Source organism: Malaya genurostris, chromosome 3, assembly GCF_030247185.1.
Source record: "Malaya genurostris strain Urasoe2022 chromosome 3, Malgen_1.1, whole genome shotgun sequence".
NCBI lineage: Eukaryota > Metazoa > Arthropoda > Insecta > Diptera > Culicidae > Malaya > Malaya genurostris.
In genome coordinates, this window is record NC_080572.1 from 243,715,308 (window position 1) to 243,733,066 (window position 17,759).

The window sequence follows — 17,759 nt, forward strand, 5'->3', positions numbered from 1 at the left end:
TAGTAAACCCTGCAGCAGGTGCCGGGAATCAGCAATCGCAACCGAACATTCTCACGGAAGCGGTTGTAAGCATCCTCACAAAATCACCAGGCTCTGATGAGACAAATGTCACAGCAGTTGGCCGCTACACAGGCAGCCTTAAAGAGTTTGTCCCGAGATGATGTTATACTCGATTCGCTTTCAAGCAACATGGCAGAATTCGTGTATGACAAAGAAAATGGGCACACATTCGACGCATGGTTTTCGCGATATGCAGATCTTTTTGATAAGGATGCGGGAAAGTTAGATGACGCCGCAAAGGTACGTCTTTTACTTAGAAAAATGAGCCCACAAGACCACGAGCGTTACAACAGTTTTATTCTTCCAAAACTTGCTCGTGAGTACACGTTTTGTGAAACAGTCGAAAAACTAAAAGCGCTGTTCGGAGCCACAGTTTCAACATTTCGACGGCGTTATAATTGTCTTCAGACTATTAAGGAGTACGAGGAAGACTACCTTGCCTACTCATGCAAAGTCAACAAACGGTAACGATCGTGAGCAGCCACGAACACCCTGCTGGTCCTGTGGTGGAACGCACTTCAGCAAGGACTGTCGATTTCGTGACCACAAATGTCGTGATTGTGGCAAGCAAGGTCACCGTGAAGGTTATTGTTCCTGTTTTAGATCAAAATTGTCGGCCAACACGTCAACCAAAAAGTTGCCGATGAGAAAAAGGAAGCAGCGTGAGCATTTAACAAAAACCGTAGCAGTGAAAAGTGTTGCTCAAGATCGGAAATTCGTTGCTGTTTTATTAAATAATGTCCCACTTCGTCTGCAATTGGACACTGGGTCGGATATTTCCATTATCTCGCATCGCTCGTGGATCCGGATTGGTCGTCCGCAAGTAAAACCAGCATTATGTCGTGCTAAAACAGCACCTGGGGAGCCGCTAAAACTCGTCTCGGAGTTGCATTGTACTGTTACCCTCAATGACGTCACCAAAGAGGGTGAGTGTTTTGTCGCTGCTCCTAATGTAAATCTCGATATTTTAGGCATCGACATGATAGATTTATTTGGATTGTGGAATCATCCAATTACGTCATTCTGCAACCATGTCATCACTTGGAAATCCAAAGGCACAGCAGAGTTACAAGCACAACTCCCTGACGTATTCACTGACAAGATGGGCCTATGCAACAAAACGGCAGTGAAACTCGTCCTCAAGGGTACACCAAAACCGGTATATCGTCCAAAACGTCCGGTAGCATACAGTATGGAAAACGTAGTAGAAGATGAACTCCTTCGGTTGGAATGCAACGGTATTCTGAAAAAAGTTGATTTTTCCGACTGCGCAGCGCCTATTGTCGTTGTACGAAAACCAAATGGAACTGTTCGAATCTGTGCAGATTTTCCACAGGCCTAAACGCTGTATTGGAGTCAAATAACTATCCACTGCCCTTACCAGAGGATATTTTCGCTAAAATGGCCAATTGTCGGATTTTCAGTCACATTGACTTATCCGATGCTTATCTACAAGTACCAGTGGATGAAGCCAGCCAACCGTTTCTCACCATCAATACCCATGAAGGCCTTTTCCAGTTCACGCGACTATCACCCGGTATCAAAGCAGCTCCGGGAGCCTTTCAGCAGTTGATGGATTCAATGCTTGCTGGTCTCAAACGCACCACTGGTTACCTGGATGACATTTTGGTCGGAGGAAGCACAGAAGAGGAACATCAACACAACCTGCAGATGGTTCTTCATCGTTTACGCGATTACGGTTTTACCGTACGCATAAACAAATGCAATTTCTACATGCATCAGGTGAAGTACCTGGGCCAAATTCTTGATGCTGATGGAATACGACCGGATTCAGACAAAATAGCTCCAATCGTAAACATGCCGCCTCCACATGACATTTCAACTTTACGATCATATCTCGGCGCGTTAAATTATTATGGGAAATACGTGAAAGATATGCGTACTCTTCGACAGCCTATGGATCAGCTTCTTAAGGAAGGCACAAAATTTGTGTGGTCACCAGAGTGCCAAGAATCGTTCAACAAATTTCGGAATCTCTTACAATCACCGTTACTGTTGACGCACTACAATCCAAGGTTGGAAATTATAGTATCTGCAGATGCATCAAACGTCGGACTGGGTGCTCGAATCGCTCATAAGTTCCCTGATGGATCAGTAAAAGCTATTTGCCACGTGTCTCGCAGCTTAACCGCAGCTGAAAGTAACTATAGTCAGGTTGAAAAAGAAGGACTGGCATTGATATTCGCTGTGACACGATTCCATCGAATGATTTTTGGTCGTCGGTTTACTCTCGAAACCGATCATAAACCGCTGTTAGCAATATTTGGATCAAAGAAAGGCATTCCCGTCTACACAGCTAACCGGTTACAGCGATGGGCACTAACGCTACTCCTCTACGATTTTAATATCTGTTATGTATCCACAGACAATTTTGGCCATGCTGACGTTCTCTCGCGGCTAGTGAATCGTCACGTTCGACCCGATGAAGAATTCGTAATCGCTCATCTCGAACTAGAACATCGTCTACCAGTCAATACAAGCTTTACCACTTTCGTTCAAGCAAGTCAGAGATAGAACCACATCCGATCATGATCTGCAACAAGTCATGCGGTTCGTCAACGATGGGTGGCCCTCAAAGAAAGCAAGTATAACCGATGCACAAGTTCAACAGTTTTACTTACGGCGTGATGGACTGTCCGTCGTAAATGGATGTCTTCTTCATGGTGAGAGATTGGTGGTGCCATCCTGTTCCAGAAAACGAGTGCTACAGCAGTTACATACTGGGCATCCGGGAGTTGAACGCATGCGGTCAATAGCCCGACAGTATTTGTATTGGCCAAACATCGACGAAGATGTTTCGAAGCTCGTTCGATCCTGCGGGGAATGTGCAAGTGTCGCTAAAACCGACAGGAAGACAAACCTTGAGTCTTGGCCGGTTCCTGAAAAGCCGTGGCAAAGGTTGCATCTAGATTTCGCAGGTCCAATGGATGGACAATACTATCTCATTCTAGTCGATTCCTACTCAAAATGGCCAGAAGTTGTGCGAACTAAGGACATCACGACAAAAACAACCTTGCACATACTTCGTGGAATCTTCGCCAGATATGGACAACCTGAAACGTTAGTTACAGATAACGGGCCTCAACTAACTAGCGAGCAGTTTGAAGCTTTTTGTGATACTAACGGTATCATGCATCTGAAAACTGCCCCGTTCATCCGCAATCAAACGGATTAGCAGAAAGGTTTGTTGATACGTTCAAAAGATCACTCGAAAAAATCACTTCAGGGGGAGAAACACTCGATGAAGCAATCGATACCTTTCTTCTCTGCTATCGTTCAACACCGTGTCGCAATGCACCAGATGGGAAGTCTCCTGCTGAACACATTTTTGGCAGGCCAATACGAACATCGCTTGAATTACTACGTCCACCTACTCCTGCGCACAAGTTTCATAATTCTAAGCAAGAGAGGCAGTTCAACCGGAAGCATGGAACGAAGGACCGGAACTACAATCCCAAAGACTTCGTGTGGACTAAAGTGTACCGAAACAACAAATGGAGTTGGCAAGAAGGAACCGTAATTGAGCGTATAGGAAAAGTTATGTACAACGTGTGGCTTCCTTCAAAACGAGCCCTTATTCGATCCCATTGCAACCAATTGCGAAGCCGATACGAAACGGAGCAGCAGAGAACAGAAACGGAATCAGTGGAAGATTCGCCTGTACCACTTGCAATTCTGTTGGACAGTTGTGGTCTGAATACAAGCACATCGGAACCGGAAGCCGAAACATCCTTCGTCTTACCAGCCGAACTAAATGAGAACCTGCAGCGTCAGAGACAACATCGACGTACACGTACACCACAAAACAATCAGCACCGGGAATCGGTTCACTTACGCCAGTCTTCTAGGCTACGAAGACCACCCGTGAGGTATGAACCCTATCATCTTTATTAAAGAGGGAGGTGTTGGCAGGACTCCACATTATCGACTTCACCATCTTCGCTCGTCAACTGACAGGCGTCAGTATGACAGATGCAGGCTTTAGTATTGGTGACCGGACATGAGATCAGATTAGTTCAGTTCTTCTTGATAGTCAGAGAGATGATGTACATACTCGTGCACCTCAAGTGCTCTATATTTTATAATGTATAATTAGCACATAAGCTTTTAATTCGTTCTAATAAACAGTATTGTAACAAATATCGTAACATTACTATCAACACGAGGGTATGTAAACTGAAGATCCTTTTCTTCAATTACAGTATCAAAAACGTGCACTGCTCACACGACGGGAGACCTGACGACGAGAAAGAAGTGTTCTTTGCGAAGTCGGAGCGTCATGATTTGGGAAGAGGAGATTCTTCCGGAGGATGTCGTTTGATCGATCTACAAAAAGGACGACAAGTTAGATTGCTGCAACTACCGCGCGATCACACAACTGTGCGGCGGCTACAAGGTTCGCTCCCTACTCCTTCGCTTCCGAATGTCACCATTTGTAAGGAAGTTCGTTGGACATTACCAAGCGGAATTCATGGGTTTTCGCGTCACTACGGATCAAATATTCCCAATTAGGGAGGTTCTGAAGAGGTGACGCGAATACCATGTGCTTACACATTGTTAATCGACTTTACAATCAATCGATATCAGTTCTGGCAGGGTCGAAATCGAGTTGAGATGGTCGACGAGTTCGTGTATTTGGGCTCACCGGTAACCGCTGATAATAATATGGTGGATCGACCAACTAGAAGGCGATCTTCGGATCCTATGCATACTGCGAGGCTGATGACAAGTAGCAATGGTCCGAGTGGAGTGGAGCCGGATTCTACTTACAGTATAAGACAACAGGGATCTGCCTGCCCAGTGAAAGAAATAACATCGAGAAAATAGAGCGGAGAAAAAATAAGTGAGTTTAGTCGGTTAAGTCATGTATAACATTATATCTTCCTAGCCGAAAGATATTGTCATTTGATATTCGAACTTGATAAATGAATCAATAGTAGCTTCGAAACGATCACTAGTTTGTTGAAATCGGTTCAACAATTTTGAAGAAAATTGAGCGAAGCGAACTAAGTCGAATGGAATATAACACTAGAGGTCTCTAGGACTCAGATCAAAGAGAAGAGAAAAACTCGTTCTGAAGGAAATACCTGTCATTAGATATTCTAGTTAGATCACTAGACTAGAGATGGTACAAATACCCGAAACCCAACCCGAATTCGTACCCGATGGATATTGGTCTGGTTCGGGTACAAGAAAATTATGTTTGTCGGGTTCGGATCGGGTACGGGTGCCGTTTTTTTAATTTTCGACGGGTACGGGTTAATAAATTTGGTCGGGTTTGACAGAAAAATTAATTTCGGATTCGGGTCGGGTACGGGTAAAAGTCTTTCTGTTTCGATCGGGTACGGTCGGGTTCGGGTTTAAAAAAATGCTTACCCGATTATCTCCAGTCTAAAGTAGCGAAAGAGTTCACACGAAATCATGACTCCCGCAGACGTCCAGTTTTACGATTTTTACTTGAAATCGTTTTTTTTTCTCATAAATAGTTAATAAAGAAGTTTCATGTAAGGAACGTCACGAGAAGCAAGAATGTCGTGAACTGGGACATTGGATAGTCTACCTTGAATACGCAAGGAATTTTTTAGTTGAGATCTGACATCACGATACTCCACGCATGTCCAGACGACATGATCAATATCGCGGTAACCTTCGCCACAAGCACGATGATTAGTCTCGGAAAGTTGAATTCGAAGGAGATGTGCATCTAACGTGTAGTGATTGGACATGAGTCTGGACATCACACGAAAGAAATCCCTACGCACATCCAGTCCCCTGAACCATGCTTTTGTCGATATTTTAGGAATAATTGAGTGCATCCACCGACCCAGATCATCTTTATCCCAGGAAGCTTGCCAGCTGGCAAGTGTTCTTTGGCGAGACGCGCTTCCTTGAAATCGGTTGTTAGACTTCAATCGGAATCCGTTTTGGAATCGTAATGAATATCGTATCAACTTTTGGACGGGTACAATTTAGTTTCGATTCAGATTGACAAAAAAAACTAAACGCATAAACTTTCTCACTGTTTAAAGAACACGTGGAACTGTGGGTAACTTGAAAGTACAGAACAAGTTCCGCATTAACAATGTATTCTAGAAGCTGCACAGAAGTTCGGCTACGTCGCGTAAGCTTGCAGGTGTGGATAATAACTTAAAAAACGAGCTGCTTAGCATGTTACTCATGAACTTCGTATGCTGCTCAAGAAAAATCATACGCTTTTATCCGGATATTGTGCGCATTTCAGCCTCAGAAAAACTTATCAGACCGGTTATTCTCTTTTAAAATTCCAAAAGCTGAACTATGTTGGCAGAGGATCAACCCACCCCAGGCTTTGAGAGAGTATAAATCTGAACCGTTTGCTACAAGTGGAAAAGAAGCATGGCGAGCAAGGTAGACCAATATTAGTATCTTGAGTGGCTGGTGACGAAAGTCCATGGACCGAGTTATTTCGAGGCGTACGCAGCAGAGAACATTACAGTACTAGTCTGATAGATGTAAGATAAATTGAATGTGACATCTGGAATCTATGATAAATTGTTCGATTAATTTTCATTTAAAAACAATCAGATGTTGTTCATTCAGTAATAGCCGTTCAACCGAGAAGGTTGTGTATAGAAGCGTACAGTTTAATAACGCTGGTTGGTTTACACGCGTTAAATACGACAACGGTTGAACTACAGGTAGAGACCTGTTGGCAGCAGCCGTTAAAACGTAAAATCGTGCTGCATAAGAGAGCCCTAGTGCTGGGCCAAGCTGGTGAAGGAAACAACAAAGGGCGTTTCCCAAACTCTACCCAGGCCGCAATATACAGCCACAAGTGCTGAGCAGGAGAGTGCAAAGGCACATCGAAGAGGAAGAGTGCAAAGGCACATAGAAGCAGGAGAGTGCAAAGGCACACCGGTGCGAAGGCACTTCGGTGCAGAAGCATATCGGTGCGGAGCACTAGGAAGAAGGAGACAAGACAACTCGGTCTTTCCACTGCCATACAACACGCAGGTATACACCGGTGACCTGCGCTGGTTACAGCTGGCGAAGACGAAAGCAAATCGGAATTCGAGTGGTGCTGGATGTCAGGTAGCAGTAGCATCACATCATATTCTATCGCTACAGTGAGCTTCAGCATTGTATCAACGTCCAGATACATCCAACAAGAACATCTAGAGCAACGAGGATCTACACGGCAGTGCAACGGAGATAGACAACAATTTCAAGGTAGAAGTTTTTTCTTTTCCTTTTGATTGAGTACTGTGTAGTGTTGGTTTCAAATTTTATTTTAAAGTTTAGTTAAAAATTTTAATGTAATGGATGAATCCATGGACGTAAATCCTAGCATGAATCCGATACCCCCACGAACGAAAAAATATCAGGAGAGCTCTTCTGGGCCTTGGATAGTCTTTTTTAGACGTATATCAAAGCCATTAAACATTTTTCAAATTAATAAAGGTTTGACATCACGATACTCTTCAATCAAAGAGATCATAAAAGTAAATAACGATAAAATTCGTGTTGTGGTAAATAATTTGAAACACGCGAATGATATTGTCTCTTCGGAACATTTCAATAAAGAGTATAAAGTTTACATACCCTCCAAAGATGTCGAAATTGACGGTGTTGTTACCGAAGCGAGTCTTTCGGTAGATGATTTACTCAAGCATGGTGTTGGTCGTTTCAAGAACTCTATGCTTGAGGGTGTGAAAATACTGGAGTGCAAACAACTGTACTCAGTAGTTCATGAAGAGGAAAAAAAAGTTTATCGCCCATCAGACTCGTTTCGAGTGACATTTGCCGGGTCTGCGTTGCCGTCCCATGTCTATGTCGATAAAATTCGCCTCCCTGTTCGGCTTTTTGTTCCAAATGTAATGAATTGTACGAACTGCAAAAAATTCGGCCACACAGCTACTTACTGTAGTAATAAACCAAAATGTATTAAGTGTGAAGGGCCTCATAAAGATAATGATTGCAACAAGGAAATTGAAAAATGTATTTATTGTGGGAATAGTCCTCATGATGATATTTCAGTATGCACTGCATTTAAAGTGCACAAAGACAAAATTAAGCTTTCTTTAAAAGCACGGTCTAAGCGCACATATGCAGAAATGCTTAAAACAGTCATTGATGTCCCCCCTTTGGAAACCGAAAACGGGTTTTCAAATCTAGAGGAACCAGAGGACTCTGACTCTGACGAAAATAGTGAAGGTAATTCGTTTATCACTACCCAAGGGTCAGTTAAGAGAAAGAAGTCTTCCTCCAAATTACCAAAAAAGACACTTAAAATTTCATCTTCAAAAAAAGATCCCCGTGTTAAACAAAAAAAGTCAAAACCAAAGACTGTGCCTCCTGGTTTGTCAAATTCACAAACCAATCCAGGATCTAGTACAGAAAAAGATAATAATCCAGTGGGCTCCATTTCACAGCCACCAACAGGATTACTGAAGTTTTCGGAAATTGTTGAATGGATTTTCTCAGCATTCAATATATCTGAACCCTTAAAGACCCTCATAATGGCATTCCTTCCAATAGCTAGAACCTTTTTGAAGCAGTTATCAGCTCAATGGCCAATTGTCTCAGGTTTTGTATCTTTTGATGGATAATTTATCACCCGTCGCAAATGATACAATCACTGTCCTGCAGTGGAATTGTCGAAGCATCATGCCAAAACTTGATTCATTTAAAATATTATTGCATAGTCAAAAATGTGATGTATTTGCTTTATGCGAAACATGGCTTACTTCAAACATAGCTTTAAATTTTAATGATTTTAACATTATACGTCTCGATAGAGACTCTCCGTATGGTGGAGTGCTTTTGGGAATTAAGAAATGTTATTCCTTTTATAGATTAAACATCCCTTCAACTTCTAGTATAGAAGTTGTTGCTTGCCAAATAAACATTAAAGGCAAAGATATTTTCATAGCTTCGGTTTATATTCCTCCAAAAGCACAAGTTGGACAGCAACAGCTTAATGAAATGGTTGAAGCCCTTCCTGCACCACGATTGATTCTGGGGGATTTAAATTCGCACGGTATTATGTGGGGTTCCGTTTACAATGATAGCAGATCATCTTTAATACAAAACATTTGTGACAATTTTAGCATGACGGTATTAAATATGGGTAGCATGACACGGATCCCAAGACCTCCGGCACGTCCAAGTGCATTAGATCTATCTCTTTGCTCAACATCAATTCGACTAGATTGCACCTGGAAAATATTGCCTGATTTACACGGTAGCGATCATTTACCAATCATCATCTCAATTAGCAGTAGCAATTGCATTGCTACTTCCGCTAGTATTCCATATGATTTGACAAAAAATATCGACTGGATTAAATACCAAAGTAGTATCTCTAGTATTTTGAATTCAATGGAAGAGCTCCCTCCACTTGAAGAATATGACTTCCTCATTTGTTCGATTCTGGAGGCAGCAGAACAATCCCAAACTAAACGCTTTCCTGGGCCAACGACTAACAGAAGGCCTCCCAACCCCTGGTGGGACAAAGAGTGCTCAGAGGCTAAACTCGCAAAACAAAATGCTTGCAAGACGTTTCTAAAACGGGGAGGAGGAACTCCTCAGAATTTTGAAAAACTTATGGTTTTAGAAACCAAGTACAAGAGCATACTTCGAGCCAAAAAATGTAGCTATTGGAGACATTTTGTCGAAGGTTTGTCAAGAGATACCTCAATGAGCACTCTTTGGAACACGGCCAGACGAATGAGGAATCGTACCGTGGGCAATGAGAGTGATGAATACTCGAACCGATGGATATTTGACTTTGCTAGGAAAGTTTGCCCAGATTCTGTTCCTACGCAGAGCATTATACGGGAATCTCCTCCAAATAATGGTTTTATTAATAACCCATTTTCAATGATGGAATTTTCTATAGCACTCTTGTCTTGTAACAATAACGCTCCAGGGTTGGACAGAATTAAATTCAACTTGGTGAAGAATCTGCCCAACCTCGCAAAAAGACGTTTGTTGGAATTGTTCAACAAGTTTCTTGAGCAAAATATTGTTCCACCTGGCTGGAGACAAGTGAAAGTTATCGCCATTCAAAAACCGGGGAAACCAGCTTCCAATCACAACTCATATAGACCCATTGCGATGTTGTCCTGCATCAGAAAATTGTTCGAAAAAATTATTCTACGACGTCTCGACACTTGGGTCGAGACGAACGGTTTGTTGTCAGATACTCAGTTTGGCTTCCGTAGAAATAAAGGGACGAATGATTGCCTTGCATTACTTTCGTCTGACATCCAAATTGCCTTCGCTCAAAAGCAACAAATGGCATCTGTATTTTTAGACATTAAAGGAGCATTTGATTCAGTTTCCATTGATGTTCTTTCAGACAAGCTTCACCAAAATGGACTCCCAGCGGTTATAAATAATTATTTGCACAACCTTTTGTCAGAGAAACACATGCATTTTTCACATGGCGATTTGGCAACACTCAGAAATAGTTACATGGGTCTCCCGCAAGGCTCATGCCTCAGTCCGCTCCTCTATAATTTTTACGTAAATGACATTGACAGCTGTCTAGTAACCCCATGTACACTAAGACAATTGGCAGATGATGGCGTGGTTTCAGTTACTGGACCCAAAGCTATTGATCTGCATAAACCATTGCAAGATACCTTAGATAACTTGTCCGATTGGGCTGTTCATCTTGGTATCGAATTCTCTGCGGAGAAAACAGAGTTAGTCGTCTTTTCAAGAAAGCATGATCCCGCGCAGCTTCAGCTCCATATGATGGGAAGAATGATCCAACAGGTTTTAACTTTTAAATACCTCGGGGTGTGGTTCGATTCCAAATGCACGCGGGGAGGACACATTAGGTTTCTGATAACAAAATGCCAACAAAGAGTAAATTTTCTTCGAACAATAACAGGATCTTGGTGGGGTGCTCATCCGGAAGATCTAATAAAATTGTATCAGACAACGATACTTTCAGTGATGGAATATGGATGCGTTTGCTTTCGTTCCGCTGCAAACTCTCATATTATCAAACTGGAGCGAATTCAGTATCGTTGTTTGCGAATTGCTTTAGGGTGCATGCATTCGACACATACAATGAGTCTTGAAGTTCTGGCGGGAGTTCTTCCATTAAAAGATCGATTTTGGGAGCTTTCATCACGCCTGCTAATAAGATGTGAGGTGCTGAATCCCATGGTAATTAATAATTTCGAACGACTAGTCGAGCTTCGATCTCAAACAAAATTCATGACAGTATATTTTAACCATATGTCACAGGAAATCAACCCTTCAAGATATATTCCTATCCGTGTCAGCCTCCTAAATGTCCCTGACTCAACTTTATTTTTCGATACATCCATGCAGCGCGAAGTGCGTGGAATCCCGGATCATCTACGTTCGACGGAAATCCCAAAAATATTTTCAAGTAAGTTCAGGCATATTGACTCTGAGAAAATGTTTTACACGGACGGATCGCGAATTGAAGAAGCGACAGGGTTTGGTATGTTCAACAATAATGTTTCGGCCTCATTTAGGCTTCAAGAACCTGCATCTGTTTATATAGCAGAGCTAGCAGCAGTTCAATATAGTTTGAGTGTAATCGTCACATTAATTCCAAACCATTATTTCCTCTTCACAGATAGTCTGAGTGCAATTGAAGCCATTTGCTCAAACATGACTGGCAAGACTGAACCGTTTTTCCTGGGCAAAATAAAACAGTGCCTGAACGACATATTGAACAATAATTATCTAATCACTATAGTCTGGGTCCCGGCTCATTGCTCCATTCCTGGCAATGAAAGAGCCGATATTTTAGCCAAACGTGGTGCTATTGAGGGTGAAATTTATGAGAGACCAATTGCTTTCAACGAATTCTATAGCTCGTCTCGCCAAAGAACACTTGCCAGCTGGCAAGCTTCTTGGGATAAAGATGATCTGGGTCGGTGGATGCACTCAATTATTCCGAAAATATCGACAAAGGCATGGTTCAGGGGACTGGATGTGAGTAGAGATTTCATTCGTGTGATGTCTAGACTCATGTCCAATCACTACACGTTAGATGCACATCTCCTTCGAATTGGGCTCTCCGAGACTAATCATTGTGCTTGTGGCGAAGGTTATCGAGATATTGATCATGTCGTTTGGACATGCGTGGAGTATCGTGATGTCAGATCTCAACTAATAAATTCTTTGCGTACCCAAGGTAGACTATCCAATATCCCAGTTCGAGACATTCTTGCTTGTCGTGACCTTTCATACATGAAACTTATTTATCATTTCATAAAGAAAACTGGAGTTTCAATTTAATAAAGGCCCCTTTCAACACTTAGTTCTGATCCCAGCTGCGTCCATGAGTTTAACCAATAGCTAAATTAGAATAAAAATAATGTAATGATACAAACAAACTCGAAACAGTTTATGAAATTATTAACAAAATGTCTGAAAATAACAGCTTATTTTATAATTTATATAAGTTAATCGTTTGGTTCAAATAATATTTCCGAGTAGATTTCATAATTAATGACGAGTTACCTAAGATGATATTTAAGTAATAAGAGAACATGTTTTAATAAATGCAAAACGTTGTGACTATGTTAGAATTAAATTAGGATAAGAATATTATGTAAAAGTGATGCTACGGCGAAGAAAAACTTATGTAAACTGCCTTAAGAAATAAACGTATTTATGAAAAAAAAAAAAAAAAAAAATCAGATGTTTTGGAACATGAATATGAATAATGAAAATTTAATCCGTTGCACAATTTGAACTGGAAACAGCTAATTTGATCTCAGTGGACAGGGTAATAATACGAGTTTCTTTCAATTCTAGTAATCAATTAGTACTACAGTTAACTTACAGTCTAAAAAAATCGGAATCATTACCATTTATTCAACTCTTATTCTCGTTAAAACGATTTTCGCCCTGCTGTAAAATCTTCTACAAAACAAGATGATTCTATAGTCAAAAGAGAACCTCCTTTCTCCGAGTTTCCCAAGCAATCCATGCCACGATCATGCCACACAATTTTCTTCGGTTAGACTGCTATAAGAACTAAATGCATGCTTCGCTGCTTATCGCTTAACTAAATTTTTCGCCTAACATTAGTAGTTCAGACATTGCAACTTTCTGTATGGAAGGAACGGCCAAGTATGAAGATAGTACAACCTTAATAAAGAAAAATCCCATTCATGAGGTTTGATTTTCGTAGAAATGAAAATGTACAATTCCGTAGTTTGTGACAAAATTTGGTTCCCTAACAGAAAAAACTGTATATCCTCGACTGTGTTATTTATTCGCGTTTCGGAGATTACAGCTCAACCTTCTTAACATTACCTTTACGATCCCATCCCTTCAGTTCGGTGCTGGCATGTTTAGCTATGTACTTGATGAAGTCATCAATTTCGCGACCACCCTCGTAACGTTCCGGGTTGTTCTTGCCGTTCTTCGGCAACCAGTAAAGTGTTGGGAACCCACGAACGTCGAACTTCGGCGGTACGTCATTTGCAGTAGCATCCATCTTTACGATAGACACTTCCTCGTCCTTTAATTTCGTTGCTAGTTCGTCGTAAATCGGAGTCAATTTTTTGCAATGACCGCACCATGGAGCATAAAATTCTACTAAGGTATCGACGTTATTGTTGATAACGACTTCATCGAAATTTTTGCCAACAGCTATCTTTACTGGTGCATCGTTACTTTCGGGCAGAGATTCCGATTTGACGTACGGCTCCAGACTGCCTTCCTCTAACTCGGTAGCAAATGTTTGCAGATTCTCAACTCTAGTGGTAGGAAAGGATAATGAAAAAATCAATTGTTGAGTGAGTGCATATGGTAACTAGCTTGTCAGAGCTTTATCCAATCATCTACTCTATAGCCTAGCTGTCTTATGCAAGAGGATTAGCAAAGCATTCGCACAATATAAAATAGCATTTATCGTTTGCCATTCTATACTACCTGAAGCTCTAAATCACAGTCTTGCATGCTACACGGCACGGTTCGTGATAAGAGATACCTTATCTGTTAAGTCTAAAAAACAACAATGTGCTACTTACGAGAATTCATCCTTCATAACGAATTTCTGATTCTTAGCATCACGAGCTAGTGCTAGCGGTTTATCGCCGACGTAATCGTACCCGTACTCGTTCAACTCATGCTGGAAGTCATCTTTCGAGCTAACGGCAAAATTAACACGGCCAACAAATTCCTTTGCCACTTTCAGCACCCGGTTGCGCCAGTAGTTGGTTCCTTTGGGATTTTTGACATAATCGACAGCGTAGTATACCACGATAAGAGGATTTTTGAAGTCACTAACCGCTTCACGGGTACGAACACCACAAAGGCCATGGAAATTTTCCTTAACGAATGCGTTCAGTTCGTCCTTCGACTTGCCATCAAATTTGACAGTATCGGGCTCAAATTTGTTACCAAACTGCTTTGCACGGATCAAGTATATTGCATCAGTTTCTCCTTGTTTATCGAGAACATCTTTAGCACTGCTGTGACCAAATCGTAGCCGTTCACGTTGACTGTCCGCAAATTTCAAAAATACACTCTTCAGGTCCGATTCCTTCTCGAAGAAACCAACGATGCTGGTCTCCTGCATTTTCAAGAAATTTTCAAATGCATCCAGATTGAGCAAATCTTTTGAAGCTGGTCCAACAATTGATTTCATATATTTGGCAATGCCAATAGCTTCCCGTGGACCATTGTACTCTTGTGAAACTTCACCGTTCTTGAAGATTTTTAACGTTGGATAACCCGAAACGGAGAACTTACTACAGGTATCTTTTCCACCCTCAGTACAGTCAACCTTGGCTAGAGCTATTGGAGGGTCCTCGCCACGCAGTATTTCAGCTGCTTTAGCATATTCCGGTTTCAGTTTTTTGCAGTGTCCGCACCTGAGTGGAAAATTTGAATGAAAGTTTGAATATTGAAAAACACATCTATTTATTTAATAAAAAATTGCATCAATTAAAAGTGACCTGATTCTAAACTTTATTTATGGTCTTGATGACCCATTCGATTCAAATAGAAAGCTGATTATTTTTTCCAGAATTGATGGAATAATCAACTCACCAGGGCGCATAGAACATGACCAGTGTTGTTTCCGTTTCGGCAACCCGAGTCGAAAAATCACTGTCGGTAAGGTCCAGTACATCCGCTTCGCCGGCAAATGTGGTATGGAGAAGACCAAAAATGGCCAGCAAGGCCACCGCCGAGATCATGATATCGCACTTTTTTCTGAAGTCAGAGACAAGTTGACCAGTATTTCGGAACAATCAATTTCACTGTGCACACCCAACACCAACCGGCCTAACTCCTAACAGATATCGCACTCACCGAATGAGAATCAGACAAGAGGGAGTAGACGTGGCCGAACCAACGACGGGCTGAAATGGTGGACAACAAAAGTTCTTTCAGCTCAATTCCGATGTGTTCGTGAGACTTTTGCCGGTGCCAGCGACCTTAGTCGGAAAGAGACAGAAATGTATTTATTGAAGAAGATGACTGTTCATCCTGTTTTTATTCACTAGTTCGATGCAGTAATAGTTCGTTGGCGATCTCTGATTGGTCCAATGTTGCTTGAAAACGTTTAATTGCCTGTAAAATTGCTTGAAAATGTAGTGTGTTATGATGTACACGAAGAACGTAATTTAACAAATAATTTATATAAAAAAGCTCTACTTTGAAATCGACGAAGCGAAAATAAAGAAACTTTTGTTAAACCACAGAAAACAGATCACGCGTGTTTCGGGATAATGGCGAACAAGCCGTTGTAAGAATTGTAGGTGAAATATGACTAATAGAGTCCAGCAGGTGTACGAAAGAACGTTTTCGTTCACTGATATGTCGTGAATTTCCGAACAAATCGGAACCATATCTGTACCAAGTACAAATAATATTTGGAAAATATTTTTTTGTTCCATACCATTTGCTTGATGGCTTCTCAGGTTTGCAACGGCAGTGAAAAACAGCGTATCGGAATTTCGGGATAGTAAATACAAAGTAAACACGCGAGAAACATACGATTGTAACTTTATTTAGTGAACAAAGAAAATAACGCGGTAAAAACAACAACTCGAATGAAGAATGCACGTTCGTCAGTCTCACTGTATTTGACAACCCAAATAAGGGGCGCACTGATAGAAGCAGTGTAACAATGCACGCTCAACATTGCTCCTATTGTTTATGAAACCATAAATCGACGTAGCGGGTATTCCCATTCATTATTTTCTTTATGGTCAGACTCGAAGACTCAGACAGCAAAAAAGAATTGCAACAATTTCGATGTGATTATCAATTGATGTGCAAAAAAATTAGACATACTGAACAATTACGCGGATTGTTACTCAACGCTACAAAAACATAATCGATCTAAAGAGAACAACCCAGTGCCTAAAATGTACCATTCAATTGATGTAAGAACGGAGCCTTTGAAAACCAAATGCGTTGAAAGTGTACAATAAAATATAATGCGTTGAAAATTGAGCTCAATGCATAAAGAACAAACCAATGCACGAACAGATTTGTGTTAACAGTATATAAAAAAATAAGTATAGACGACCCAGTCAGAGCGTTAGACCAGACCCTGTCAGCTTGGAGCGAAATCAATCTTCAGTTCAGCAACGCCATCGCACGGCATCACATTCAACATATCATGTCAATTGTATGGGTGCGCAACCCTGCTATTTTGGTGCGCACGAATTTGACATTTTTCTCCCCTACTTCCATGTTTGCCGACATGCTCGCAAAAAAGGATGTTGCCAATGATTTGTTCGGGAAATGTGAGAGCTGGAATCTTGTTAATATGATGTCTTTGGTTAGACCCAGTTGAAGTGGAATCAATTTAACAACACCCCTTTGTTTAACATATTATGTATTATCACAGACTAACAGACATGACAGTATGAGCAAATTCTTATAAACATAATTTTTCGTGATGCACTAGTTCCACCTATATTGTACTGCGCGAACTATTCACTATCTGTACACCCCTTGTGTTATGTAAAAGTTTTTTTACTAGTTGGTTTCCCCTCGTTTGTCAATGCCGATCAGCTGCTTGCAGGGATGCCTGATTTCATCAAAATATTTGAAAATGAATCGTCACAATAAATTATTGGATTACGTTGATAATATATTTAACTATTTCGCGATGTTGGAAGGTAACCATTTATTTGACTCAACGTTGTTCATCTAGACTATTTTTTATTGTGTTGGTAGTTTTCATCCGAAATTAAGTGGCGGCAGACCAGAAGTAAGTAAATATTGTAACAAAACTGGTTCGATTTTGTATTACGTTGGAGAATGAGAAGTAGGCGCAATTATGTATATAGTTTTGGCAATCACCCTCATTCTTGTTTACGTCCGTATCGACCATACGACGAACGGGTACTTTCGAACGAATACGAAGAAGCCATTCTTGTTTTCACTCGAATGAATTTTGACGCGACTCGTTTGCCACAAAAAATTCAAATATCAGTAAACTTCTTCAAATAAATGCTAAACCTTGATGAAATCAGTCCAATTCTTGTGATTAACCATATGCGAAACGCTAAAATGTATTGCAGTTTAACTTCAAACGATACGTGTATTCGAACATCATTCGTACGAACGGAAAGTCCCATTTTCGTTTACGGACGAATAGACGAAATGCCATGGTTTCGATTCGTCAGTTTTATGTTGCGAATCTATCGTTCCAACACATTGAAAAA

At 41.0% G+C, this 17,759-nt stretch overlaps 2 protein-coding genes across 2 annotated transcripts; one reads left to right on the top strand and one right to left on the bottom strand.

Annotated features, from left to right (window-relative positions):
• The first annotated feature begins 1,162 nt into the window (after positions 1-1,162).
• LOC131434270 (uncharacterized protein K02A2.6-like) lies at positions 1,163-3,256 on the top strand. The gene is made up of 3 exons (XM_058600934.1): positions 1,163-1,298; positions 1,397-1,872; positions 2,537-3,256. Exons 1-3 carry the CDS (start codon positions 1,163-1,165, stop codon positions 3,254-3,256), a joined length of 1,332 nt encoding a protein of 443 aa, XP_058456917.1.
• A 9,644-nt stretch (positions 3,257-12,900) lies between these two features.
• On the bottom strand, positions 12,901-15,504 carry LOC131436329 (protein disulfide-isomerase A3). Its single transcript, XM_058604993.1, has 3 exons — positions 15,124-15,504; positions 14,100-14,945; positions 12,901-13,826 (listed from the first exon to the last, which is right to left on the bottom strand). Exons 1-3 carry the CDS (start codon positions 15,270-15,272, stop codon positions 13,355-13,357), a joined length of 1,467 nt encoding a protein of 488 aa, XP_058460976.1. The 5' UTR covers positions 15,273-15,504; the 3' UTR covers positions 12,901-13,354.
• Between the last annotated feature and the right edge of the window lie 2,255 nt (positions 15,505-17,759).